The sequence below is a fragment of the Phaenicophaeus curvirostris genome, chromosome 28 (assembly GCF_032191515.1).
Source record: "Phaenicophaeus curvirostris isolate KB17595 chromosome 28, BPBGC_Pcur_1.0, whole genome shotgun sequence".
Taxonomy (NCBI): Eukaryota; Metazoa; Chordata; class Aves; order Cuculiformes; family Cuculidae; genus Phaenicophaeus; species Phaenicophaeus curvirostris.
Genome location: NC_091419.1, coordinates 1,463,311 through 1,490,399, shown reverse-complemented (window position 1 = coordinate 1,490,399; position 27,089 = coordinate 1,463,311). Strand labels below are relative to the sequence as shown.

Genomic DNA, 27,089 nt, shown 5'->3' with positions numbered 1-27,089 from the left:
TTTGTGGAAAATCTTCCCTTTATTTTTCAAATATGCAAACTATCTTTATTAACACCAAAACTCACAGCATGAAGAGAGAGCCTTCGGGAATTAACATAGTCAAACTGCCAGAATGCTATGAACCCCCTGTACAGCACTGATCTGCTGTTCTCTCTCTCGTCCTTGGGCAGAGCAAAAGAAGGACAGCAATGTCTGGGCAGTTTTCACGGCCAAATCTGGTTCCTGAAACAATATTCTTCATGGATTTTCTCTCTTACAATTAATTTTGAAGAGATGTGGCCTAATCCAAGAGCTCCTCATGTATGCAGGCTGAGATAACTCTGTTTCATCCCAGTGTTGCCCATCTAATCATTAGCAATAAATCCCTTTGCAAATAGGCAGAAACTTGGCAAGTTTCTACAAGTAGATGCAGCAGGACTGCAGTAAAGACTGCATCAACTCTCAAGTATCTGATAATTTAAAAATACGGTTGATAAAATGCTTTAACACTTTCAGTTATCCAGTTCCGAAGGCTGAGTTAGGACAAGGTCGATGTCGGGTTTGGAAGGAGTACAAACACTTTTGTATTCTTGGCTGAACTCTTAAAGCCTGCGTCCTTGCCAGGTCAGATGCCGTGGGGATGTGGGTCCTTGGGATCTGCACGGGGAAGGAAAGACAAAGTAGGGAATTTTCTCTCTATATTGAGAAGGTCTCATTATGTCACCTGCAGGCACAACTCAAATTCAGCGTGCATTGAGCTCCTTCCTGGCCCGCCTTCCTTTGGAAGACTCATTGCTGGAATGAAGTAAACCAGCCTCTTTTGTTTTAAGGATGGAATTGGTTGAGTAAATCACCGTGGGCATCAAAATGAGGTACATAGCTTTTTAGAGTTTAGTTTAGTTTTGCCTTTCCTTCTTGAATTAGCAACAAAGAAATGAACTCTGTGTCTTGGTGTGTTTGTGCATGTGTGACCCTTTCATACAGAGAGAGAGGGGTGTATGTATATATGTGCAAATTCCTGACAATAACATACTATTTGGGTACTGTAAACAGATAGAGAATCCCAATCATAAACTGGTTAACAACCAGAGCTGAAAACTGACAGCTGAATTCTGAAATTCCCTGTGGGAGACTGGTTTGCAGTATTTGAAAATGAGGCCTCTACTTGTTTGTGCTCTGTTAATCTCGTGTTGAAAGCAAGAAATCACAAATGACAAGTCTTGGAGTGTGCTACTTTGTGGGAACATCAGATCATGTTGATGAGATGTGGTATGGAGAGCCCCTTTTGTGATGTGTTTACATGTCTGCTAACAGCAACTGAAAACAGGTTAGACTCCTGAGTCTCATTAAAGTATCATTAGGATGCTTCCAGATAGCTTTTAAAAATGATCGGGCTGGAAGGACCCTTTGCAATATCTCTAAACCAGAAAGCACGTGCATATATTATAAAGCCAGAAGGGACCCTTATGACCATCTAGTGTGACTGTCTGTATGACCCAAGCCATCGGACTTCCCAGAATAAATTCCCATGTGAGACAGAGACCAGTCCAACAATCTTGTCTTCCACTTCATCTGTTGGTTTGCCTTTTATCTACAGGAAGTCTCTTCAGGGTTAGAATTCAATGCTTTCTTGAAAAGTTGGACAAATATTCTGAAAAAAAGAAAAAGAAAAACGAGATGCAGTTCAATATAGCCCAATTACTGTAGTTAGGTAACGAGAGTCAACCGCACGCAAACACAGGCTGAGAAATCACTAGCTAGGCAGCACCTCTGCTTAAAATGATGTAGGAATTATCATGTATTACCACTGGAGCGGAGTCAAGGCTGTCATGCTGTTGTGGAACAGTCATAAGCAGGTCTGTTCTTTACGAAGGTTTAGACTCGCATCAGCTGAGCTGTGTTAATGCTAAGCTAGTGCTGCCTTAGCCCACTGTAGATACAAGCTAATGCAGTGTATCTTGAAACTCTTTGATTAAGATCCAGTCTTTAGATACAGCCATCTCATCAAAGTAAGAGTCTAACCTCACTAAGGTTTAAGATAAGATGAACAGACTTGGATTTGCTGTCTGTATGCATAATGGACAGTTATCCTGATCAGCTGATGCATGGCATGCTGTTAAACTGTGGCAACTTGAGTCTAAGATCTAAATCTTAATGTCCACAAAATACTCTTTCCTCACCGCTCAGCACTAATAAATCTTTAATTGGATTATTATGTCAAATTTTAGTTACTCCACTTTAAGAAAGATGTGGAACAGCGAGGAAAAGGTCCAGAGGAGAGGAATGTGAATGGTTATTACCTGTGTAGGTATACTGGGTCTGTTTAGTCTAGAAAGGAGAAGAGCAGACATTATAATTGTATTCATACAAGATAAAAAAATCCTGCAAAGAGGAGGATAATAATTTGTTCTCCTGCTCACTTGCCCTCTGCAAGAGCAGATCTCTTGTCTGAATAAGCAGCCTGCCTCCCACAGTCAGGGAACAACCTGCTGCCTTAGGATCTGGGCCCAACTGCTACTAAATGGAGTTACAAAATGCTTCCATTTACCCTGCTCTGTTATCCACTTTAATGTGAAAGTGATGCATTTGTCCTTTTATCTCTGATTCCCAACAATCATCCAGCCCACAAAACCAGGATACTCTGTGTACACAATGTGGAGTGTAGCAGCACCAATCCTGCAGTTCCTGGAGGACTAAGAAGAGCTTTGAACATCTCCAGAGATGTGTTTGAGGAAGTTTTGTTAGCGCTGGTGAGCTAAGCATGGGCAGGTGGGTGGATATGGATGGCAAAGTTGACTCCAGCTGATGCCTCTGAGGTCTTCCTGAGGTTCACTTAGGTGTCACACCTTTGAGTGTATGGACGACTAGGGCTTCTGGGTGGTAAGGAGCAGTATGGAAAGCCAGGGTAGAGGGGCTTCAGTGACAGACTGGGTTTGGAATAATGAGGAGACCTCAAGTGAAAGCTGCCCAGTTTAGATCATTTGTCTGTGCCACAGGAGGCTGCTCGCTGCTCCTGCTGGGCCTCGTTGTTTCTAAAGCAAGACAGCTACGCTGCCATAGCCCCAAACCTTTTCCATCTTCCTTTTTGTGCCTAGGCGTTCTTCTTTCTGGCTGTTAACGGGCTTGGATATTAAGGAGCAAGCCCTGCTGGTCCTGTTCACTGGAGTGAGAGATACAGGCTGTGTTCCTGGCCATGCCAGGGAAGGGGGGTAGAACATGGATGAAGCAAGCAACTGCTACTTGCTTGTGCCTCTGAGATGTTTCAGGTGATGTGTGGGCTTATGTCCAAGTGTGTTAAGCCAAAGCTGAGCTCCATTTGGTTGGAACTGAGAAATTTATCCTGAATTTATAAGAATGTGGTCTGGCAAAACTGTACCAGTGCTGGGAAGCAAGGGAATGCTGCCTATAAAAGATAAGGAGCTGTAGAAAGACTGAAATATTTAGAAGCACGCTCTGGGGCAATGTGACCGAAGGGAAGGCACTTCTGAAAACAGCCACGGATGAGCAAAGGATCAGTTTCCTTAGGAGCTTTATAGTGAGGAGGAAAACTGTTTTCTGAGCAACTCTGGGGTGGTTAGGAGTAATTCCTGACATGGAGGTACCACCCTGCTGCTCAGGCGGACAAACTGCTCTCAAACTTTGCATTTCCTCTCCTGGTTTCACCAGGAGGAGAGGAACTTGCTAAAGAGAGATGAAGTTAACTGGTGTTTGGCAGAGGTTGGTAGAGGGGAGAGCTGTTTCAGAGGCTGGATGATAGATATAATAAATTCTGTAATTGTTTCCTGCTTTTACAATCCTTCAGCAGCTTCCACTAATGAAAAGCCTATTGACCCCTGATTGTGCTACCAGCCAGCACAGTAAGCCCTGTCCCTGCTGAATGGTTCCACATTCCTTCAGGAGCTGGGTGCAGCCAGAAGGGTTGCCAGAGGAGCGAGAAGCTCTCAGCATCATCCATGTATCTGTGCAAACACCAGGATGCTGTGTTTGTCATAAACACTCTTGCCAGTGAAGAGCTGAACAGGAGAGCTGGGCCAAAGCTAAAAGCTTGGGGGAAGCCCCTGAGCAAACAGAGGTTTGCAGCTGGTCCTGCAGGGTGAAGTCATCACGGCAGCATTTTGGTGCCTGTCCAGAGGTGGTGGTGTCCACAACCCACCTCACCACTTAGCTGTGCTCACACTTCAGCTCAGAAACAATGGAGATCCTAGTCCAGCTTACTCAGTGAGTTGTCTTTACTCAGGTCTAACTCTTGGACCCCATAAGAATGACTAAATCAGGCTTTTGTGGAATAAAACTTCCTTTGCAGTTTAATTTTCTCCTCTTTAATGCCAGTCAGAAAGACATAGGGGAGAAATAGGATCAGGGAAGACTGCATGTGGCAGAGGGGGAGAAAAGTGTGCATCTTGGAAGGTGGATCTTTCTCTGTCCTCCACTATGGACTTCTGTTTCAAGTCTTGGCTCTTTACAGGATTAATCTGCACTCTGCTGCCCAATTTCACAGTGTTGTCTCACTCCTGGGGTGCCTGATGGTGCCGTTCTGTGGGCAAGCCAAGTGGCAGAGCTGCTCTTTCTCCTCTATCACAGAATTACCAAGTTCGCAGTCCTGCGCATCCAGCTCACGCCGGGAGAGGTGCTCCACAATGCCAGCCCCAAGAGAATCCCCCAGGACGTTGGTGGTCGTTCTAAGGCGGTCCCTGAAAAATCAGAGATAAAAATGAATCAGAGAGCTTCTTAGCAACAGCTAAGGGGATGAAGACAACTTGAAGAGACATCTTCGATGAAACTTCTGCTTTCCAAGTCATTCTAATCACTGGCACTTCGGCATTGACAGGAAAAATGACTCCCAGAGAGCATTCCTTGGCTGCTAGCCCTGTGCTCAGGCTTCACTTTCATTCCTGCTCTGCTGCATTCCTAGTTCCTCACTGAACAGTTCTGGACTGGCCAGAGAATGAGGGAAGTGTTGTGGTTCAACTTGGAGAGTTTCCTTCCCAGAGGGCTGTGCTAAAGCACAGATTCAGATCTGCAGATTCAGATCAGCCTCACCACATCTTGTACAATTAAATTGCATTTTCGTTTAGCGAAAGTGCAGGAATTCTGGGACAAACCTGTGACTTGGTGCTGCTGTGGAGCCAGATTTCCTCAGCACGAACAGTATATGCTAGGACAAGGTTCTTCATGCAAAATAACAAATCTAAAACCCACTTAGCAATGAGATCATAGACTCATAAAATCACCAGGTTGGAAGAGACCCACCACATCATCGAGTCCAACCATTCCTATCAATCACTAAACCATGTCCCTCAGCACCTCGTCCACCAGTGCCTTAAACCCCTCCAGGGAAGGTGACTCAAACCCCTCCCTGGGCAGCCTGTTCAAGTGCCAAATGACCCTTTCTGTGAAAAATTTTTTCCTAATGTTCAGTACTAGGCAAGACTCTTGCTTCCAGCTACTCAGCCAAGGCTGGGAGCAGACTTTGGCTGCAAACCAGCAATACAAGGTATGCAATAACAGAGGAAACACTGATTGTGTCCCCGAGGCAGGATTTTGTTCTGTTTGAGAAGACTGGGAGAGCGAGGACCATGCACAAACGCACTCTTCACACTCTTCAATCTAGTTTCTAAGAGCACTCCTGTGAAATCACTTGTCCTAAGATTTAAAAGGGAAGGAAAGCTGAAATGGAGCAACATAGTTTACTGGCTGCACCCACTTAAACACTACTCAACCTTGGGTAGTCCAGTCTCATCTCATTTTCCGTGTTTGGTAGCGCAGAACCATTGCTCTGCACTGTGAATCTGCTTATTATTGGCACAGCCTGTCCCTGTTGGTCTGGAGTGGTTTCTGAGTGTCTTTTAAGATAAAGCAAACTAAGGACATTCTGTTTGGTGACCAGGCTGGTCTGCAAATGACCTCTGGTGCCACGGGTCACTGAAGTAGACAGTGAAGACTCCAGCACGGGCAGAGAGGGCTGCTGTGCAAAGGTCTCATGGAGACAAGCGTATATTAAGTTTACTGGGTTACAGGTTACTGAGACTGCTCGTGATAGAGGCATTGGGAGCACAGACAGACTCTGTCAGCACTGCAGGGAGCACGCAGCAGTGCATGGTGCTGAGCGGAGAACTTACAGAAACCAGTCCACAGCGATGATCAGCGTGATGTCTTCAGTAGGCAGTCCCACGGATGTCAACACGATAACCATAGTCACCAGTCCTGCCTGGGGAATCCCTGCGGCTCCAATGCTGGCAGCCGTGGCAGTGATGCTGGAGGGAAAAGGAAAGCACAGCTATCAGCAAAGGGAGGAAAAGCGACGTCGCAGTGCAAAAATGTCAGGAAGCAACTCAAACTCATCATCTACAAAACATCTTGGCAGCCTTTCTGCCCTCATCACGTGGTGACACATGGGAGCCTGTCAGCCAGGCTCCCCCGTGCCAGACACCCATCCGTTAGAGACTGCCCACTGCAGCTCTAGATAAGGGATGGCCCAGGCCTGGAAACGCAGTGAGGGATCAAGAGGAGCCTCAAGGATGCGGTGCCAAAACTAGATGTGCTTCTACACCTGGAGGTGTAGTACACCCTACTCTTCCATATATTTTTTCTCATTGTATTGTCTGAGCCAAAAAGGAACCTGACCACACCTCAAACAAGCCAACACAACTGAAACCCTTCCTGTAGTCCCAGCACTCTTTCAAAAGTCACCTTATTGTGATGATCTGCCCGAAGTCAAGTTCGTAGTTGTTTACTTGTGCAATGAAGATGGCTGCAAGGGCCTCGTACAGAGCAGTGCCGTCCATGTTAATTGTGGCTCCCACCGGCAGAACAAACCTCGTGATGCGCCTGTCCACACCGTTGTTTTCTTCCAGGCACCTGAAGGTGATGGGCAGAGTCGCTGAGCTGAAAAGAATTTACAAGACAACATGAATTGACTTAGGAAGAAGGACTAAGCCTCTGCCTGGTGGATGACCTTACCCACCTGCTTTTTCACCCTGCCATGTGAGCCAGAGGCCAGAAGCTGCTAGGAGAAAGAGCTGTCTAAGCAAGGCTTCCTCAGATATGGTCACTGGGCACTGGCAGAGGCTGCCCAGGAAGGTGGTTGAATCACCTTCCCTGGAGGTGTTTAAGGGATGGGTGGATGAGGTGCTGAGGGGCATGGTTTAGTGATTGATAGGAATGGTTGGACTCGATGATCCGATGGGTCTTTTCCAACCTGGTGATTCTATGATTCTATGCTGCAGCTGCACGCTCAACCACGGCTTTCCTCAGGGGCCTGGGACAGGGGCTGGGTAACCCTGAGGCAGGTGACGCTGGTGTAACACCAGAAGAAGGTGATGCTGGAGGGTTCAGGGTACATGGGACAGAGCCTCAAGACCAAAACTTTTCTATTACAAAACCCCTAAGTCCTTTCTTACCTCCTTCAGTGCGTAAGACAAGAATAACCCACATGTGAGAATACATCTTGCTCACTGTGTTTGGTGAGGAGGAATACGGGTCGTGCACTGATGGTTAGAGGTGAGATGCTGACTGAACATGAGCCAGCAGTGGCCCAGGTGGCCAAGAAGGCCAATGGCTTCTGGGCTTGGATCAGAAACTGCATGACCAGCAGGTCCAGGGAGGTTCTTCTCCCTCTGGACTCGGCACTGGTGAGACCGCTCCTCGAATCCTGTGTTCAGTTCTGGGCCCCTCACCACAAGAAGGATGTTGAGGCGCTGGAGCGAGTCCAGAGAAGAGCAACGAAGCTGGGGAAGGGGCTGGAGAACAAGAGGAGCAGCTGAGAGAGCTGGGGGTGTTTATCCTGGAGAAGAGGAGGCTGAGGGGAAACCGTCTTGCTCTCTCCAACTCCCTGAAAGGAGGTTGTGGAGAGGAGGGAGCTGGGCTCTTCTCCCAAGGGACAGGGGACAGGACGAGAGGGAATGGCCTCAAGCTCCACCAGGGGAGGTTCAGGCTGGACATCAGGAAAAAATTTTTCACAGAAAGGGTCACTGGGCACTGGCAGAGGCTGCCCAGGGAGGTGGTTGAGTCACCTTCCCTGGAGGTGTTTAAAAGATAAGTGGATGCGGTGCTGAGGGACATAGTTTAGTGATTGATAGGAATGGTTGGACTCGATGATCTTGTGGGTCTTTCCCAACCTAGTGATTCTGTGAGATTCTGTGATTCTGAGCAGGGGGAGTGGAAATCTTGTCATGCTCAAATGAGCTTGGCTGGACCAGTGCAAAAAGCTGTTAGTACTAGAAACTGTGAGGCTGAGGGCAACAGAGTGCTGAGAAGCAGGCCCAGAGTATCCACACCAGCCCCAACCCTACTCCTGTGTGGTCATCATACCTTGAGGAGGTGCCCAGGGCTGTGATGAGGGCCTGCAGGAGCCCTGCGATGAACACCCAGGGGTTTCTGTGAGTGACGATGAAGTAGAGCAGTGGCAGGACACAGAGGGCATGAATGAGGAGTCCAACGATGACGGTGAGCGTGTACATCCCCAGCTGGCCTCCCATCACTGCTAGGTCATCCATCTCCAGGATTTTGCCAGCAATTAAAAACATGATCCCAACTGGAGCATACCTGTGGCAGAAACACAAGGTCGGTGCTCAGAACTGGCACTTGCAGCTTCATATCAGCTTTATCACATGCTGCCCGGACAACTCCCCAATAAGCCAGCACACCAGAAGAACTCACTGAGCCTGATCATCAGATGATAATGCTGGTTTCTTTTCTGGAAACCTGGAGAGAGCTGGGACTTGGTCACCTTATGGTCAAACCCCAGCACTTGTTGTGCTGCCAGGAACCCCAGGACTCAGTTGTGCGCACAGCTTGGGCACTGGTGGAGGTTTCCTCCTCCTGTTGGGTCCCCTACGTTTCCTCAATGTCCCTTGTCGAATTGATAGGGGAGGTTATGTAGAGGAGTCTTCAGAGCACCTTCCTTTCCTAACTCAGCTTGGGTTTAGAGTATATTTTTTACTGAGAGGCACAGGGACATACAGCAGAAAGAGGGAACTGGGGAGTAAAAGCAATTATGTCCTGTAGGCTCTGGAATATCAGCCTTGCCATCTTCAGACATTCACATTTAGGGAACAGGGACCTAGAATGAATCTGTACCTGGTGTAGCAAACACTGGGCACACTAACACCAGCCATGGCTTAATAAAAACATATTCTGGTACAGAGCTGTCCTTTCTGTCCCTTACGGCTTTTTTCCCCCTCCATAACAATGCATCTCATGAACGTTTGCAAGGCTCCACAGGAAGGAAACCACAACACAGACATGGAGAATATCATGGGCACTAAACTAAACATGGACAAATAACTGGACCAAAGAAAATTCCAGCTCCATGGCCCCATCTGTCAGGGCTTGGCCCCTACACATGCAATTCATGCACAAGGCTCAGAGGTCCACATGCCAAACTCCAATTTAGCCTGGGAGGTTTGGAAAAGTTTCAGGAAAGGATTTCACAAATATTTCATTTCCTCTGACCTTCCTCTTAGAAGCCATTCTTGGCTGCAGCCAGTGACCAGGTCTCCCCAGGATAAAGAAGGTCCTGGGAGATGCTCTGCAGGCTGTGGCTTTGAGAAAGAGTGTGGGGCTGCAGCTGGCAGTCCTGCCTCCTCCACCAGCAGGATTTTGTACATCAGGAGGGCTCTCCAGGCACTCCCTGCTGTGTGTGCACAGGCAGCTTCTGGAATGCTCCCAGGGCTCTGTACGCCAACACCCTGCCCTCCCACGCTGCAAGGAGGTGGGGGCTGAAGGCACCTTGAAATTGTCTCTGGGAGTAGCGTGCAGGTCTAGTGTGCAGGTCTCTGTGCTTTTGCTTTCCCTCAGGCAACTCTCGTTTAATCTGAGGAAAGCAAGGCCCAAGTTCTGGCTAATCCATGGAGTGGAAGATCCCAGAGGGGCTGGGGCTCCCTAACGCTCTGCTAGGGGCTCTGGGTTCTTCTCCTTAATCTCCTTCTGTCCTCCTGTGCCCAGGACGTTACTCCAAGAAAAAAGGCTGTGACTAGGAGACCAGGAAATGGAAGGTGGAGCGATCTGACCTGGGAGAGGGTGCAGGGCTGACAGATCCCCTCTCTGTCAGACACTTCCATGTGTTCTGCCAGCCCCGCATCTCTCCTGCCTCGCAGTGCCCACCATGAGCTCCTGTCTAGGCCTTGAGCCCTGGATGGATGAAGAGCTTAAAACAACAAGATGTGGTAAAATGCTGCCTTCCAGAGAAGATTTATCTCAGCAATGCCGTGCTTTTCGAGACCACGTAGCACAGCCAGCCTTACACAGAAAGCCCTGAGCAGCTGGGCTCAGAGGAGCTGGGATCTGGGAGACCTCAAAGTAAAAGGCAATAAGTTGACCTTACCAACCCAGCTCAGCTCTCAGAGCTGATGATCTCAGGTGCCAGCCTGAGCAGCAGGTAAGTGGCTATAGGTTATTGTGATTGGAAGCTAAGTCAGACTCCTGGAACATAGCTGGAAGGAAAGCTTTTGGTGGGAAAGCCTCACACCCTACCGCTGTTGGTAAGGCTAAGAGATCTTCCACTCCAGCTCTCTGGTCTTCCAAGGATGTTTCCAAGCAGCCTCAAGGAAAGCAAGTCCTGGTGTACCTGATATTTCTAAGGTAAAAACAAAAAAACAGGAAATGAAATGTGAACAAATATCCCATCCAGACTTTTCCCTCCAGCCTGATGGAGCCAAAGGAGCGCTGCGCCCATCTGCTTTTCCTGTGCATGTCATCCTTAAAGCTACCCCATGTCTCATCAGGTCAGCGGAAACTGCACCTGCAGACCTCCTGCTCCAACCGGCCGTGCTCCTCACCAGATGATAATGGCCACCAGCCTCATGATGGCTTCGTTGAGGCAGTTAAAGAACTCCCGCAGGGCCCGTCCCTTCTGCTTCATGCTGCCGATCACCAAACCGAAGCACATGGAGAACACTACCAGCCCCAGCGCGTTCACCCCATTGGCTGAGCCCGGGATGGGAATGACTTCTTCAAAGGTCAGCACCTCGGAGACGGTCCCCAGGGCATGAGTGACGTTCTCCAGGATGCTGGTGAAGTTCTCAGGCACAGGGATCTGAGTGGTTGTCATGCTTGCAGTGACATTGCTGCTGTGGAAGACGGTTCTGGTGAAGACCCTGGTGCTGTACTGCGTCTTGTACTGCAAAGATACAGATTATCAGATGCATTCACAGGCCCTTGTTTAGGAGCTCAGGGTAACACCCTATGCGCATGCATCCCTTCCTAAAGAAAGAAGAACACTTCAAGTTGACTGCTGAGCTGTGTGGGAAACTTGCCTTGCCTGTTCTCAAGCTCCCTAGCTTAATACCTTCATCAAAAAGTTTCTAGACCTGAAGGTCAAAGCAGCTCATTGGAACATCTCATACCCCAGGACTGAGAGATCCTGGCGTCTCTGACAACTCTTTACACTTCTCCCCGGGGCACTAGCACTGCAGAAGAAACAAATCCTTGGGGAATCTGCTCCCATTTCACTGCCAGTCCAAGCCTGCCACCTGAGATCACACAAACCCTTCCTGAATGTGGGATGGGATGGAGAATGAAGCTTGGAAAGCTTTCTTGGAGGATGCTATAATACAGACTAATAACTGAAGGGCCATCTGGAGCAGTCAGACCTGGGCAAGCGTGGTGGCGCTATAAAGCAATTGCTATTCTATCCACCATAGAATCATAGAATGGAATCATAGAGTTGGAAGGGAACTTAAAGATCACCTAATTCCAACCCCTCTGTTATGGGCAGGGACACTTCCCACTGGATCCCATTTCTCAAAGCCCCATCCAACATGGCCTTGAACACCTCCAGGGATGGGGCAGCCACCACTTCTCTGGACAACCTGGGCCAGGGCCTCCCCACTCTCATTGTGAACAATTTCCTCCTTGTGGCTAATCTAAATCTTCCCCCTTCCATTTTAAAGCGATTCCCCCTAGTCCTATCACTCCATACCTTTGTAAAAAGTCCCTCTCCAGCTTTCTTGTAGCCCCTTTCAGGTACTGGAAGGTTGCTATAAGGTCTCCTTGGAGCCTTCTCTTTTCCAGGCTGAACAAGCCCAACTCTCTCAGCCTGTCCTCATATGGGAGGTGCTCCAGCCCTCAGATCATTCTTGTAGCCCTTCTCTTGACCCATCCCAACAGCTCCATATCCTCTTTATGCTGAGGATTCCCGAACTGGACACAGGGCTCCAGGTGGGGTCTCACCAGAGCAGAGCAGAGGAGCAGAATCCCCTCCCTCGCCCTGCTGCCCACGCTGCTTTGGATGCAGCCCAGGACACGGTTGGTTTCTGGGCTGCAAGTTCACACTGCCGGCTCACGTAGAGATTCTCATCAATCAGCACCCCCGAGTCCTTCTCTGAAGAGCTGCTCTCAATCACATCATCCCCCATCCTGCATTGAAACCACCGACCATAGTCTAGGACACAGGGCGCAAAGGGAGCTGATAGCCCTGATGGGATTGCATACCTGTTTGAAGCAGGCTTCTACCAGATTGGGTGGGAACATATTCCTGCAGGAGACAAAACAAGGAAAGAGTTATTGTCCTGTTTGACTACCAGGAAAACATGGGCTTCCTGGCCAACACCAGGAGCAGCATCTTGGGTCACAATTCTCACGGTGCCACAGCTCTCCGAAGCTACAGAGCAGATGTGCCTTCCCTGTCTGGTGGACAGGAGATGGGACTATGCTGTGTAAGGTCACAGTAAGGGAGGGAGAGACAATGTCTTGGGAACCACTTCCTCGATTTCCTTGGGTCAGTGAAGATAAACATTTGGAGCAGCTGTTGCTGAGTGAATTTCTGAAGGGCGTGTATCATTGATAGTTTCCATTACTTGTTTTGCTGAGCAGACCTTGTCCTGTTGTATTTGTACCTCTGCCACAAGGGCTGGACTCCAGATCTCCAGGCCAAGCACGCAACCTCAGAGTAGCAAAGCCAGTTAGCAATTCTGAGATAGAAGTAGAAGGCTGGGCAGAACTCAGACACCAACCTCTTCCCTAAGAGTGCGTGCTACAGCTGGGACACTTCAAAAGGACATTCTGTGAAGGAATGTAACCTTACTGATATGGTCTCAAGATGAGACTGTCTTGTTTACCTACCTCACCAAGTCCATGAAGGCATCTGTGGTCTGCACCTGCTCAATTCTGCCTTCTCGGTGAAGCTTGTCCTTAGATCCTTTCCCTGGGTGGATGATGATCACCATGAGGATGCCAATGAAGACTGCTATGATGGTGGTCACCATGTAGTAGACAACAGCCCGCATCCCCATTTTCCCTGAGGCTCTGCCATCCAGCGAGGCCATTCCTGAGGAGTCAAACAGAGAGATAAAGTGAGAATGTCTGTTGTCTCACAGGGAAAGAGGAAGCCCGAGGAAGATTCAAAGCATGCAGGGAACATCTGTAAGGTGGACAGGGATCTGGGGTCTCTAGGGGCACAGCATACAAGGGGCAGACTTTGGAACTCCAGGGTGATGTTGGTATGGGAGAATGTGGTTTGTGGTTATGAAGAAGCATAGCACCGGTGGGTCTTAGACTGCACTGGGGAATACAGCAATTTTCTCCTAAACCTCTCAGAGAAAAAATGCCTTCCAGTGTATTGTGCCTTTAAGCCCTAATGGTGAGATGTTTCAGCAGGTGGAATGCCTGTAATCCCTTCTGCTGTCTGAAAGCTTGGCTGGCTGGCACATCTTCTATGAGGACCTGGATGAAAGAAGCTCTTCAGCTGGTGATCAACTCCAGCTCTTTTGGACTGACATGAATTAACCGTCCATAGGCTGGAGGAAACGTGAAGCTGAATTGAGTAAAAAACTTGTTGACATTTGAGGTTATGGAGGATGAAATCCTTTTTACTGCTCAAGTGTGGGCTTTGGAAACACCACATTGTGTCCTCCCTGGTCTTCTGAGAAAGCACAAGACCTTCCACTTCTCATCCCCACTCCCGCAGGAGTATAAATGTGAATCATGTTCACCACAGCTGTAGGTTCTTGTCACTATTGGCCAAGCCAAACCAAGCTCCTCCAGCTGGCGCACAAAAAGGGCTACTCCCACAACAGGTAGCATCCATCTTTGACGTTTATTGCCTTGGCTGAGGGCAGCTGAAAGCACTTCTCACCTGTAATCAAGCTGGAGACAATGAGAGGAAGAACCAGCATCTGGAGCATACGCATGAGCAGCTCGCCGGGGAAGGAGAAATACTTGATCTGGCGATAGGTCAGCTGGTAGGGCCGGAGGGAAAACGCCAAGATGATCCCTGTGGATCAGCAAAGGATGAGAATGGAAATGGGGCTGCCTGAGACAGTGGCCTCAGTCCTACAGCTTTTCTCTCTCTCATCTCATCTTTTTTCAGCTCCTCCTCTCCCCAAAGGAGCAAATGCTCTTTCTTTTTTATGGAAAAGCTATCATCCGGGGTTTCCTGTGTGCTTTCTCTCTCCTACCATGTTTATATGCACAAGAGCACTATTGATCTGTCTGCTGCTCCTCTAGGGTCTGCTCTCAGGAAGCTCATGAACACACAAATGCTGTGAGCAGAGAGATGATCTCCCAGCCTGCCCTAAGTGTAACTACACAGTCTGGAGACCTTGTCCACCCACCATTTAAAGCTGAGTTCAACCAGGGAGTTAGAGACATATAGCCTGGATCAAAGGCCAGGGCCAAACCCCTACCTGCTGGGTAGATCTGGCTTGTGTTGCACTTTGCATCAGTTCCCCCTTCTGGCACTGCCAGGCTAAGGCTCTGGGATGAATCTGAGGAGTGCCAGTAGCTGCACTCACTAGAAGCCTCTGAACAAACCAGATGTTTTTTTCTGAGGAATGGTAGAGCTGGATCATCAAATCCTTTTTGTTGTAGACCGTTCCTAAGTTACAGCCAGAAAGGACTCCATCACACACTCTCTGCAAGCTCTGTTGTCCTTGTACACAAAGGCTTTTCTGATTTAGACAGCACTTTGGGCTCATGACATATTCTCCCTAGCCAAGTTGTTACGATAAAATACATTTTTGTTGAATATATTTTTTCCCCCACTTTTATAAATGATGCCCAGTGTTGCCCTCAGCTCCATACCAAGTAAGACTGCAGCAATGGTGAAGAGGACGAAGGCATTTCTCCTGAAGAAGCTTTTAGCGCTGTCGGCAGTGATGCTGTGCATCCGCTTCTTGGCCCGCGCTGCCCGCTTCTGCACCGCCTGCCGGAACCGCTGCACCCGGCTCTCGGCATTGAGCCGCTTGGCTGCATCCTCGTTGAGGAACAGGCTGTTGACGTGACTCTGCTCGCTCATGGTCAGAACGGCTGCTCAGTCCCCAGGGCACGGCTCTGCGGGGGGAAGCACCAGCAGGAAAGCATAAGTTGCAGCACTCAACACCTCGCCTTCGTTTCTAGGTCATTTCCCTGGGGCCATGAGCAGGTTATTTTAGAGTTGATTAGTGAACTCCTCTGCAAGGAGCAGACCCCAGAACAAGGCATCTAAAGGGCTACCTTGACGTGGAGGGTCTTGTCAGAACTGCCCATGGCTGGGGGGTTGGAACTGGATGATCTTTAAGGTCCCTTCTGACCCAAACCATTCTATGATTCTATGACTTCCTTGGTGTTTCCAGAGAAACTCTGGCCTCTGTAGCATCCAGCTGCTCAGAAAAGCATCGTGTGATGGCCTTGGCAGCCAGAAAGGGCTCCACAGCCACCCAGGACCATTCTTAGGTGTTGGATCAGTTTGGACAGGGATGAATTTTTATCACCTGGCAATAAAACCGGTTCCTGTACAGAAAGTGTTCCAAAGAAGATGAAGCAGCAAACAACATCTCTGACATCCCTCCTGGGACACGGATGGACACACCCCTACCAGGACAGCTTTCCCTGGGACAGTCAGTGGCAGCTGCTGTTTCTGCAGAAAGGAACATAATCCCTTTGCCCTTGGTGGAGCCTGAGGATAATGCTTTATTGACTTCCCTTTGAAGCACACCAGGACTTTCAAGTTGTATCTCTTGTCAGACTCCACTAATGAGGTTAACCTGCTGCCCTGTCTTCACAAATAACAAGACTGAGATCAAACCTACTCCAAAGAGATAAAGAAAGGACAAGTTCTGCTCCATTGCATACTAGATGCAAGGCCCAATCATTCTACTGTTCTTCAATTGTTTATTTTTTACTATTATTCCCATATTACTCAGAAGAGAAGAATAAGGGGGCTGCACAAGCACACCAGTCCACTCTGGAGTGCTGGAAGGCACCGGCACCTTCTTGTCATTAGGAGAATTATTGCCATTTTCCTGCTGTCATTGTGCCTTCATAGATACAAGGTCTGAAAATACAAACTAGATGAAGCCAAAGAAGAGTGAAATCACCTTAGCACATCAGCAGGTGCTGAAAGACCTTTCTTTGAAGCTACAAGTCAAATAAGAGCTACCCCATTTGCAATCCCAATTTTAAGTTGAAGAAACCATCACGACTGGGATTCTACGATTATGTTCCCTATAAAACAAACATCTGGAGTCTGCCATTTCAACTCTGATAAACGCCTATCATGGATTGAAGGCATCGCCTTAGAGAGGAATTGGCTCATGGTACAACATTGCAAGGTAATTTCCAACAGACAGATGAAGGAAAACAATTCTGATAGAAGATTTGTTTGCACAGATGCTGATGACAGTGAAGTCCCCACTCTGGCAGCATTAAAACACCGTGTAGAAGTGGCACTTCAGGACATGATTCAGTCGGCACGGTGGGGTTGGGTTGACGGTTGGACTGGATGAACTTAGAGGTCTTTTCCAACCTTAATAACTCTATGACTGTAATGCCTTCATGACACTCAGAGCAGTGGAGAGACCCCTGAGGTGGCCAAGCTGAGTCACTCAAGGCCCTCCCAAGGCTAAGCTGTGTGGAGGCCACTGGCAAAGATTCTGGCCTTTGGCTGCAGCAACCTTGCAGTGCTGCTGTGTTCCCCCAAACTTTTAGATTAGCAAACAAGCATTCTGTGGATTTTGCTCTGCTGATTCTAACATGATCACACATTCACTTTCACATTACGCTGCCCTGCTTTTATCTGTTGATAGAGCCAACATACATCAGGCTGGGTGAAAGCTTTGCCCGTCTTCCTCCTTTTCACTGCTAGTCCTCCTACTTTTTACAGCTCTGCATGACAGAAACAAACTGCAAAGTGCATATTCCTTCAGTTCATTGAGTTTGCGCCTCCCAAACTCCACAGTAGGTTCAGCAACTACGGATTCAATCCCCTGCATTCCGGAACGCACTTGTGTTATTTATTTAGTAGTCTCCCAAATATATGGTTGGACAAACCTTTATCCAGAGCAGTGGTGGCTGCCCCATCCCCGGAGTTGTCCAAGGCCAGGTTGGATGTGGCTTAGAGCAACTGGATCCAGTGGGAGGTGTTCCTGCCCATGGCAGAGGGGCTGGAACTGGATGGGCTTTGAGATCCCTTCCAACCCAAACCATTCTATGATTCTATGAAACAAAGGTTCCAGTGAGCCAGGACTTCTACACATCTTTTATCTTCCTGTCTTGCCAGTTACTGGCATCACTGGACCTACAAGGAAGAGGACACCTCTCAGATCTCTCTCTGTGCCATCATATCCTCACAGAATGATCCCTTTTGCGATCCATTTTACCTTCTTTTGTCTGCTGGATTTCCAGAATTCTGTCCCAGAGCTTTCTGAGAAAAGGAAATGTCTGCACCATCAGTGCTGGAGGGATAGGCTAGGTCAGTACAGATTCTTTCAGTTGGAAGAGATCTACAATGGTCATCTCACCCAACTATGTGAGACCACTTCAGGGTTGACTAGAAATAAAAGCACATTCTTAAGGTCAATGTCCAAATGCCTCTTAAATACAGAGAGGCTTGGGGCATCAACCACCTCTCAAGGCAGCCTGTCCCAGTGTTTCATCACCCTCTCAATAAAGAAGTGGTTCCAAGTGTTATGACTCAATCTCCCCTGCTGCAGTTTTGAACCATTCTTACTCATCCTATCACTGGATAACAGGAAGATCAGCACCTCCCTCTCCAAATCCCCTCCTCAAGAAGCTGCAGAGAGCAAAAAGGTCACCCCTCAGGCTCCTTTTCTCCAAATGAAACAAGCCCAGAGTGCTCAGCCACCCCTGGGAGGACAGGTCTTACAGACCTGTCACCAGCCTGGCTGCCATCCTCTGGATGCATCCGAGGACCTTCCCATCCTTCTCAAACAGCAGGACCCAGCGCTGCACACAGAACTCCAGGTGAGGCCACCCCAACCCGAAAGACAGCAGAAGAATCCCCTCTCTTGACCAGCCGGTTCTACTGTGTTTGATATATCCCAGGTTGTGTTTTGCCCTCTTGGCTGCCAGGACACCTGCTGACTCCTCTTGAGCTGCTGCCCCCCAGCACCACCAGATCCCTCTCTGCACAGCTGCTCCCAGACACTCCTTTCCCCACTGAGACTTGTTCCCAGGTGTTATTCCATCCTAGAGGCAGAATCTGTCGATTCAACTAGTTCATTTCATCCCGTGAATCATTTTCCCATGCTCCAATTTATCAGAACTCTCCTGAGAGGCCTCTTATTCCTCAGGGGAGCGAGCAGCACCTCCCAGTTTGGGACTGGCAGCAAGTTTGCTAGTGGGGCATTCAACTCCTGCATCCAGAACATCAATCAAAATATGGATCGACCCTGGCCCTCGGATCGAGCCCTGAGGAACCCCACTGGTGACTGCTCCACAGCCAGATGGAACCCCAGTCACTACCACCCCTTGAACTCTGCTGTCCAGGCCAGTGCACCCGCTCATCCCACAGCCGGACAAGAAAGATGCTGGGAGGGACAGTACTAAAACTTTACTAAAATCCAGAAAAACTACGTCCACTGCCTTCCCTTCATCTATGGGATGAGTGTCCTTCTCATAGAAGGGTATCGGATGAGTGAAAGAGGACTTTCCCTTTGTGAGGCCACGTTGACTGTGCCTGAGTATTGCATTCTTTAAACATCTTTCAATAGCATCTAGTATAAAGTTCTCCATAATTTTTCCAGGTGCTGAGATTGGACTCACAGCTCTGTAGTTCCCCGGATCTTCCTTCACGCCCTTTTTGTAGACTGGAATAACGTTGGTGAGCTTCCAGTCACCAGGGATGAGGAACAGCAGAACTGGCTACCACCTAAGGTGATTACTTTAAAAGCAGAAGCAGCATAGGAAGTTTCAAACTCCAAAGACTCTTTCTTACTCCAAAACCATTCACTCTTCAAACAACTCAGCACCTTGGTAAAGGTGAATTGCTACCTTACTTTGACATGCAAAGCTCCCATCTCTTCAGTGAGGTGACTACAGGCTCAGTGATGGCTCTGAAATCTCCCATCACGGGGTTTCCATTCACCATGGTGACCGAAGAGACTCGCATTGAACCAGGAGTACAGAAACACAGACTCATCTCATCTCTCCTCCAAACCTTGCCTTAAGAGTTGGCCCATACCCCAGCAACAACATATATTCCTGTACAGAGAAGGTGAGAGCAGAACCCACACATACAAAGGGACTTACCTGCTCTTTTCTCCAGATGTCTCCCCATCCACTTGCACTGGAAAACGTTTTTTTGGGGCAAACAAAATGAAATTTCTGCTTTATATGGGAAAGTTGAGGATTAGTCATTAGATCCCATGTCCCACAGATATGCTCAGCAGCCTTCTCAGAGGAAAACTTATCACGCAGAAGGAACTCGCCAGCAGAACTTGCCTCTAGGATGTCCCCACCCTCTTGCTGACTTGCTCCCTTTCTCTATCTGTGTATTTTGCAATACAGCAGCCCCTCCACACCACATTCCCTCTGCATCGCTGGCCTGACATTGTGTAAATATTCTCTATTGCATCAGCTGGAAGTTCTCAGATTGCTGCAGTAACAACATTGAAACACTCCTGGACCTTAACAGTCTGTCAATGGCTTGGGTTTGCCTTCCTGGGAGGATGAAGTTGGCTTTGCTCTCCTAGTGAAGGTTACCCTATTTGTGCCTGCTTCTCCAGGCTCCACTCTGCCAGAAGCACGGAGAGAGCATTTTGGGAGGTAACTTCAAGGCTTGAACCAGGAAGGACAGGAAATTTTGCAAGAAGGTTCAGCATTGCAAAACTAATGCCTGGTTCCTGGCAATGAGGTTTCACATAAACATTGGAATTCTGTCTATTTTAGGAACATCAGTCAGAAAATGGTGAAAGTAAAATTGGGGAAGGAAAACTTTTGCACTAGATTTTTTTTCTCCTGCTCGTTGCAGATTCTTATGTTCAATCATAGAATCATAGAATCACCAGGCTGGAAAAGACCCCCCCGGATCATCAAGTCCAACCAGTCCCATCAATCCCCTCCATCATCCCATCAATCAAACCCATGCCCCTTAGCACCTCATCCACCTGTCCTTTAAATACCTCCAGGGAAGGTGACTCAACCCCCTACCTGGGCAGCCTCTGCCAGTGCCCAATGACCCTTTCCATGAAAAATTTTTTCCTAATGTCCAGTCTGAACCTCCCCTGGTGGAGCTTGAGGCGGGGTGGTGTTGTCTCCCCATCTGCCCAGGGAGATTTCCAATATGGAAAGAGAAGGGCAGTAGTGCTTAAGGACTTGTAAAGAGCTAGAAAGGAGGCAATCTCTGAATCAACTAAGATGCATCTGTTCCAGCCTGTCCTGCACATTGAAGAACACCCCTCCTCTCTATGCAGTGTCTTTGCTAAAACAGCTGACATCAGAAAAACTGAGACCATCCCGGGTGCAGCACCTTCCCGTGAGCGTGCTTTAAAGACAGAAAAATCATGGAATGGTTTGGATTGAAAGGGACCTTAAAGCCCATGCAGTTCCAACTCCTTGCCATGGGCGGGGACACCTTCCATGGCCTCATCCAACATGGTCTTAAACAGGCTGAAGGGAAGAGGAGTTGGCCATGGCACACTCGCCAGGAGACAAGTTCACTGGAGGGTGAAGTGTGGTGGCACCAGGGCAGGTTTTGCATCTCCTTGTCACAAGGCACATACTTTTGGCCTCTCTGTGCACCCTTGTCTTTCAATACCGCTTTATTGTAAAAAGAAATGTCAGGGCATAAAACTCAGTTCGTTTTCCAAAGGTTATCCTAGCTTGTCTCAGACACATGAGGAGGGGATGCAAACATAGAATCATAGAATGATCTGAATTTGAAGGGACCTTAAAGATCATCTAATTCCACTCCCCCTGCCATGGGCAGGGACACCTCCCACTGGATCCTGTTTCTCAAAGCCCCATCCAACCTGGCCTTGAACACCTCCAGGGATGGGGCAGCCACCACTGCTCTGGGCAACCTGGGCCAGGGCCTCCCCATTCTCATTGTGAACATTTTCCTCCTTATGGCTTATCTAAATCTGCCCCTCTCCAATTTAAAGCCATTGTCCCTTGATCCATCACTCCATGCCTTTGTAAAATGTCCCTCCCTGGCTTTCTTGTAGCCCCCTTCAGGTATTGGAAGGTCGATATAAGGTCTCCTTGGAGCCTTCTCTTCTCCAGGCTAAACAATCCCAGCTCTCTCAGCTTGCCCTCATTGCAGAGGTGCTCCAGCCCTTGGATCATCCTTGTGGCCCTTCTCTGGAACTGCCCCAACAGTTCCATGTCCTCCTTATGTTGAGGATTCCGGAACTGGACACAATACTCCAGGTGAGGTCTCATGCCCACATGTTGTAACTTACTGGGTGTTCTTTTGCAAGTTTGTACAACAATTGCACGCTGGGGAACGCGAGGCACAAACTGGAGTCTGCCCATCTGTCTGTGGTGGTGAGGACAGCGACGACACAGCCCCAGCAGAGGGACTGAGCTCTCTGCTCTGTGTCCATTGCTCCACTGCAGCCTAGTGGCATGTAGGGAGAGGATCATCCCATGAAACACCAGGAACCAAGCAGCTCCAAACTTAGAAACTGAGGGTAAAATATTGCACGCAACAGAGAGAAATATTATCTTGACTGTATGCTTTGGCTCCAGACCTCATGAAGTTCAGCAAGGCCAAGTGCAAGGTCCTGCACCTGGGATGGGGCAATCCCAGGCAAAATAGAGTCTGAGTGGAGAATGGATTGATAGCAGCCCTGAGGAGAATGACTTGGGGTGCTGGTAGATGAGAAGCTCAACATTAGCTGGCAATGTGCGCTTGCAGCTCAGAAATCCAACCACCTCTGTGCTACATCACCAGCAGGAGTCGAGGGAGGGGATTCTACCCCTCTGCTCTGCTCTGGTGAGACCCCACCTGGAGCCCTGGGTCCAGTTCTGGAATCCTCAACATAAGGAGGATATGGAACTGTTGGAACAGGTCAAGAGAAGGGCTACAAGAATGATCCGAGGTCTGGAGCATCTCCCATACACGGAGAGGCTGAGAGAGTTGGGCTTGTTCAGCCTGGAGAAGAGAAGGCTGCAGGGAGACCTTAGAGCAGCTTCCAGTGCTGAAAGGGACTCCAGGAAAGCTGGGGAGGGGCTTTTTGCAAGGGCCTGGAGTGATAGGACTAGCTAGGGGGAATAGCTTTAAATTGGAAGGGGGAAGATTTAGATTAGACATTAGGATGAAATTCTTCACAATGAGGGTGGGGAGGCCCTGGCCCAGGTTTTCCAGTGAAGTCGTGGCTGCCCCATCCCTGGAGGTGTTCAAGGCCAGGCTGGATGGGGCTTGGAGCCTCTGATCCAGTGGGAGGTGTCCCTGCCCATGGTGGGGGTTTGGAGTTAGATGATTTTTTTGGGGGGGAGGGGGAGGGAACTGGATGGGCTTTGAGATCCCTTCCAACCCAAACCATTCCATGATTCTTTACCAGCACACAGGCCCCCTCCCCCCTAATCCTTATCCATCCCCCTCTCCCAGGCAAAAAGCCACCTTGTTCAACTGGAGAACTGGGGTGAGCAGTAGAAGGAAAAGGCAATATTGAAATGCTTCTGACAGAGTTAAAAGACCCTTGAGTAAGGATATAACCTTGGTGTCAGATCAACTAGGCATTCTAAAAACCTTTGGCAAGGATCCTGTATGAAAGGTTTTTAAAGCAATGGAGGCATCGTGGGATGAGGGGAAGGACCCCTTATGATCACAGACAACACCAGACTTCTATGGCTGGTTTTGCCAATAGAGATTTCACTTGTGAGGTCCAATTAGACACTGTGCAGAATGCTGAGCTGTTCCTCTGCTTGCAGGTGACCTGGAAGACGAACTGCTGTGTGAATAAGTGAAAAGCAGAAAACACAGAAAGAATAACTTTTAATTGTACCCAGAAAGATATTGGAAATCTCACATGAAAACATGGGCTGGCAGAAAAACAGTGCTAGGAATTATTATGGAAGAAATTAGGGGGCAGAAAAGGTGGTGGAGTTCTCAACCCTGGAAGGATTTAAAAGCCGGGTAGATGAGCTGCTCAGAGAGATGGTTTAGTAGTGGACAGGTATGGTTGGACTCGATCTCAAAAGTCTTCTCCAGCCAAGTGATTCTATGATTCTATGAAATGTTCCTGGTCTCAGGCATCCAAACAGCAGCGAGAAGGGGGCTGCAAGCATTTCTGCAGTATTTTTCTCATGTGGTGAAAGATTTTGCACTGCTGTGTTGAGGCAGCCTGCACCCATGGGAGCTCGCAGGCCGGCTCCTCCTGAGCAGGGCCCGCGTCGAATGCCAGCGGGATAAGAGGAGTCGTTCCACAGGAATGAATGGGCCACGAGTCTGGTCTGTGCCCAGGGCAGGCACATAGACTCTGGAGCTGATTTTCAGGTATAATTATTACAGGGCTGTGGTCTGGTTCCCCATCTTCTCTCACCCTCTAACCCTTGCACAGTGCTCTTGCACCACACTGAAAAATAGACAAGAAAACACTACTTCATGGGAATGGCTAAGTGCTGTTTGTGGCTCTTGGACAGATGGTGAGGCCTTCAGGGGGGTCTCAGCAGAGGGGGCTGTCGGCCAAGTGGATCCTCTATGAGATCCTTCGGAGCAAGGAAGGTCCTGGCCACTGGCATAATACGCCAGTACAAGGCAATCTTACCATGGTGTGTGAGGTTGCAGAAAGTAAATGCAAAGTTCAAGTGAAAACTTCATCTGCCGTCTTTCCCCACGCTTTGTTCTTTGAGGCAGAGCATCAGCCATCAGCCCGTGCCCTGCTCCTGCTGCCTGTGCCTAGCACACTGGCATGGCTTTCTAACTGGTAATGCATCCATGAGATTGTAGAATCATAGAATCACCAGGTTGGAAAAGACCCACTGGATCATCGAGTCCAACCATTCCTATCAAACACTAAACCATGTCCCTCAGCACCTCGTCCACCTGTGCTTTAAACCCCTCCAGGGAAGGTGACTCAACCCCCTCCCTGGGCAGCCTGTTCCAGTGCCCAATGACCCTTTCCGTGAAAATTTTTTTCCCAATGTCCAGCCTAAACCTCCCCTGGAGGAGCTTGAGGCCATTCCCTCTCCTCCTGTCCCCCGTCACTTGGGAGAAGAGCCCAGCTCCCTCCTCTCCACAACCTCCTTTCAGATGCCAGCAGATTATCACATAACCGACCCCAAGGAAGGCAAAAAGCTGTTTGCCCAACACAGCAGAGGAGGACTCATCTCAACAGGCTTCAAGCTCTTGGGTGGGACAAACCCAGCTGTTATTCAGAAAAAATAGATGAGAGACAATGAAATGCCGATGCTTTCCATAATTGTCCCACTATTGCTACTGCCTGCCACACAAGGGGTTAACCTAATTAGTCACTTTTACTCCTGGGACTGACAAGTCAGCCAAATTAGAAACGCCCACTGCAAAGATTCTCCCAGGTTTACCAGCCTCCAGGGACGGGGGAAGAGCAGCAATAAGGTCCCAGTGCGGTGGGGTTTGGGGCAGCCAGTACGGTCACAGCACGGGCACGGAGCGTGGCGCGTGGGCAAGCCCGGCTGTGAGGGGCAACACTGCAAAAGCATCCCAGGGCCAGACATCCATCTCTCAATAACAATTTTCCCAGGCTTGCTCTTCCCTCTGTTAACACAATTCTCTTTTTTTTTTTTCACTGCTGAAATACAGCCAAGGACTGTGAAATAATCAACAGTTTGGAGCCCACTGTTTCTCTGGTCTCCAAGGAAACTCTGCTGTTCTGTTCAGCATCAAACCCAGCAGGATTTTCAAGGAGGGGAGTCTCCACAGGTAGCAGTGGGGAGGCATCCAGCGGGGGAGAAGAGAGAGGGATCTCTGCAGGAGGAGAGGGGTTGGGAAGAGCTTTGCTCGAGGTAGGCAGAAGCAGAGGGGCAAGGGAAGGGGGCACTGAGAAAGCTGCACCAGCCTGCCCAAGGTGGATGGACGGCTTTTGGGTCACCCAGTGAGAGGGCAGGAGTTAAAGCCCATCCTTGGTGGGGGGGGAGGGAAGGCTTGGTGCTGGTGAGGAAGGGATGTGCCAGGCTGCTCAAGGGAAGGCGGGCAGGGCCACGCTTCACCCTCAGGCCTCTGCTCTTTCCCCTGACAATTGCAGTTAGCAGCTACCAAATCCTACTTGCTTTCGGGCAGATCTCTGGTGCTCCAGACTGTAGTTTTGTAGGTACAGTCCCTCCACCACCAGCTGAGTAAAATAGGTAGTTTGCACGGACCATCTTTGAAGGATGGAGAAAGAGGAGTGGATGTGTCCACTCCTGCCCCACTTTCCCCTATCTCCATCTCAGTGCCTGTGGTCAGGGGCATTGAATCCAGGCACTGTGCTGTTAGCCGGGCTTTTTGAGCCCTCAGGACTGGGACAGAGAGGGCTCACAGAGCCTCTGGCTGGAGGCATCCTCACCCTTCATGCCGTTGGATCCTCTGCAGCCTGACCCATTGCTTGCCCTTGGGAAGGGCAGTACAAGCTCAAAGCAATGCAGCCAAAGTGCTGAACATTTCCACTGAACATTTCCATTCACAAGCTTGGCTAGGGTGAACTCAGCCATCTTTGTGTTGCTATAGCAGCTCCTGGCAGAGCTTTCTGCTCAGGCAAGTGCTAAGGCATCTCCATTTTCCACATGCTCCCCGGCAGCCGGATCCCTCCCAGCCAACTCCTACCATGACAATGGATTCAAGAGGTGAATGGATCTGCCCAGGGTCCGGCCACTCACCCAGCCCTGCGAGGGAGCACCAGTTAAGGGGAGAAGAATCTGCAACGGGCAGGAATTTCAGCCCAGCTAAGCTCTACAGGGACAAAGTGACCACCAGCTGGTCAGTTGGTTCGGGCCCTAAGTCCAACACCGGGAGGACAAGTGCCGCTCTCCCCATCACTCCCTACTCATGCCAAGGTCCCGTGGCAGGGCTGCCGCTCTCCAGCCGCCCACCAGGCATTTCACCCCAGCCCAGAACACAAAATCCTGCTCCCAGAGCTCTCCTGTCTGGGCAGCCCTGGCCAAAAGCAGGGTGAGAGCTACCCCCGCTGCTTTCTCACACGTGCGCCCGAGGAATTCTCCTGCCACCCTCCTGTCCTGCTTCGGCCCCTGGACCTGGCACCGCTCTCATTCATGCATTCGGATTTGCTCACCAAACCACTCACCCGGAACAAGCGCGGTTGTCGGGCACGAAGGGGTCTGGTTCTCCGTGGATTATTCGGTTGCTTTGTTGTTTAATTCTGTGAGCTGAAAGGTGGGGTGCGGGGTTTTCTCCTTAGCAAGGTGCAGCGTTAGCAGCGAGCTCTGAGCAGTACCTCCTGCGAGAGGAAAGGAAGACTGTAATATGCTCAGGATACATGGCAGCGGAGCGGGGGGAGTGGCGTGTAGGAGGAGACTGAAAACATCTTCATGATTGCAGGAGACCTGAGGACAGAAAGCACCTGCACCATGCTGCTGCCTAGAGCCCCTGCTGGATTTAACACTGCTGGTGATGCTGCTCTTTCTTCTGCCTCCTCACACGAGCTGCAAAGAAAGCGAGCAGTACCGGAGAGAAAGACAAGCTGTTAAATGAAAATTAGATCTCATCTCCACCCCACTCCTGCTGCTCAGTGCGTTCCTTCCACGAGGGTGGCTGCGTGCAGAAATCCACTCAGCAGGACGAGCTGGACACCCTGAGCGGGCAGGTCCTTCGCCAGTCCAGTCTGTGTGAGTGGGACCGCAGAGATCCAGGCACAGCCAGGGGAGCTGAGGGGATGGACCTGTGCCTCAGCTGAATCGCTGGGGTTTCCTCTTGGTGTGTCAGGCGAGTCACAAGGAGGAATCGATTCACTGAGCGTGCAAAGAAATGCGCCAGC

The 27,089-nt window shown here is 49.4% G+C and overlaps 1 protein-coding gene across 4 annotated transcripts; it reads right to left on the bottom strand.

The window, feature by feature from the left end:
* Positions 1–26,564, bottom strand: SLC1A6 (solute carrier family 1 member 6). 4 transcript variants are annotated; one of them, XM_069878098.1, is made up of 12 exons: positions 26,400–26,563; positions 15,001–15,249; positions 14,054–14,191; positions 13,042–13,246; positions 12,412–12,454; positions 10,758–11,098; positions 8,290–8,523; positions 6,670–6,864; positions 6,099–6,233; positions 4,567–4,670; positions 2,280–2,307; positions 1–1,630 (listed from the first exon to the last, which is right to left on the bottom strand). In XM_069878098.1, the coding sequence occupies exons 2-11, from the start codon at positions 15,212–15,214 to the stop codon at positions 2,303–2,305; spliced, it is 1,614 nt and encodes a 537-aa protein (XP_069734199.1). In that variant the 5' UTR covers positions 15,215–15,249; positions 26,400–26,563; the 3' UTR covers positions 1–1,630; positions 2,280–2,302. The 4 variants fall into 4 exon arrangements, with proteins under 4 accessions (XP_069734199.1, XP_069734198.1, XP_069734196.1 ...); XM_069878097.1 differs by lacking the exon at positions 2,280–2,307; XM_069878095.1 differs by lacking the exons at positions 1–1,630; positions 2,280–2,307 and having other exon boundaries at positions 4,057–4,670; positions 26,400–26,564.
* Positions 26,565–27,089: the final 525 nt, after the last annotated feature.

Bases quoted from the DNA above. Each gene is read 5' to 3' on its own strand.
- SLC1A6 (XM_069878095.1), bottom strand. From the start codon at position 15,214: ATGAGCGAGCAGAGTCACGTCAACAGCCTGTTCCTCAACGAGGATGCA. The intron at 12,455-13,041 runs GTAGGTAAACAA...TGTCTCCTGCAG, and splicing joins GCCTTCATGGACTTGGTGAG to GAATATGTTCCCACCCAATC. The intron at 4,671-6,098 runs GTAAGTTCTCCG...CTGATTTTTCAG, and splicing joins ATCGCTGTGGACTGGTTTCT to GGACCGCCTTAGAACGACCA.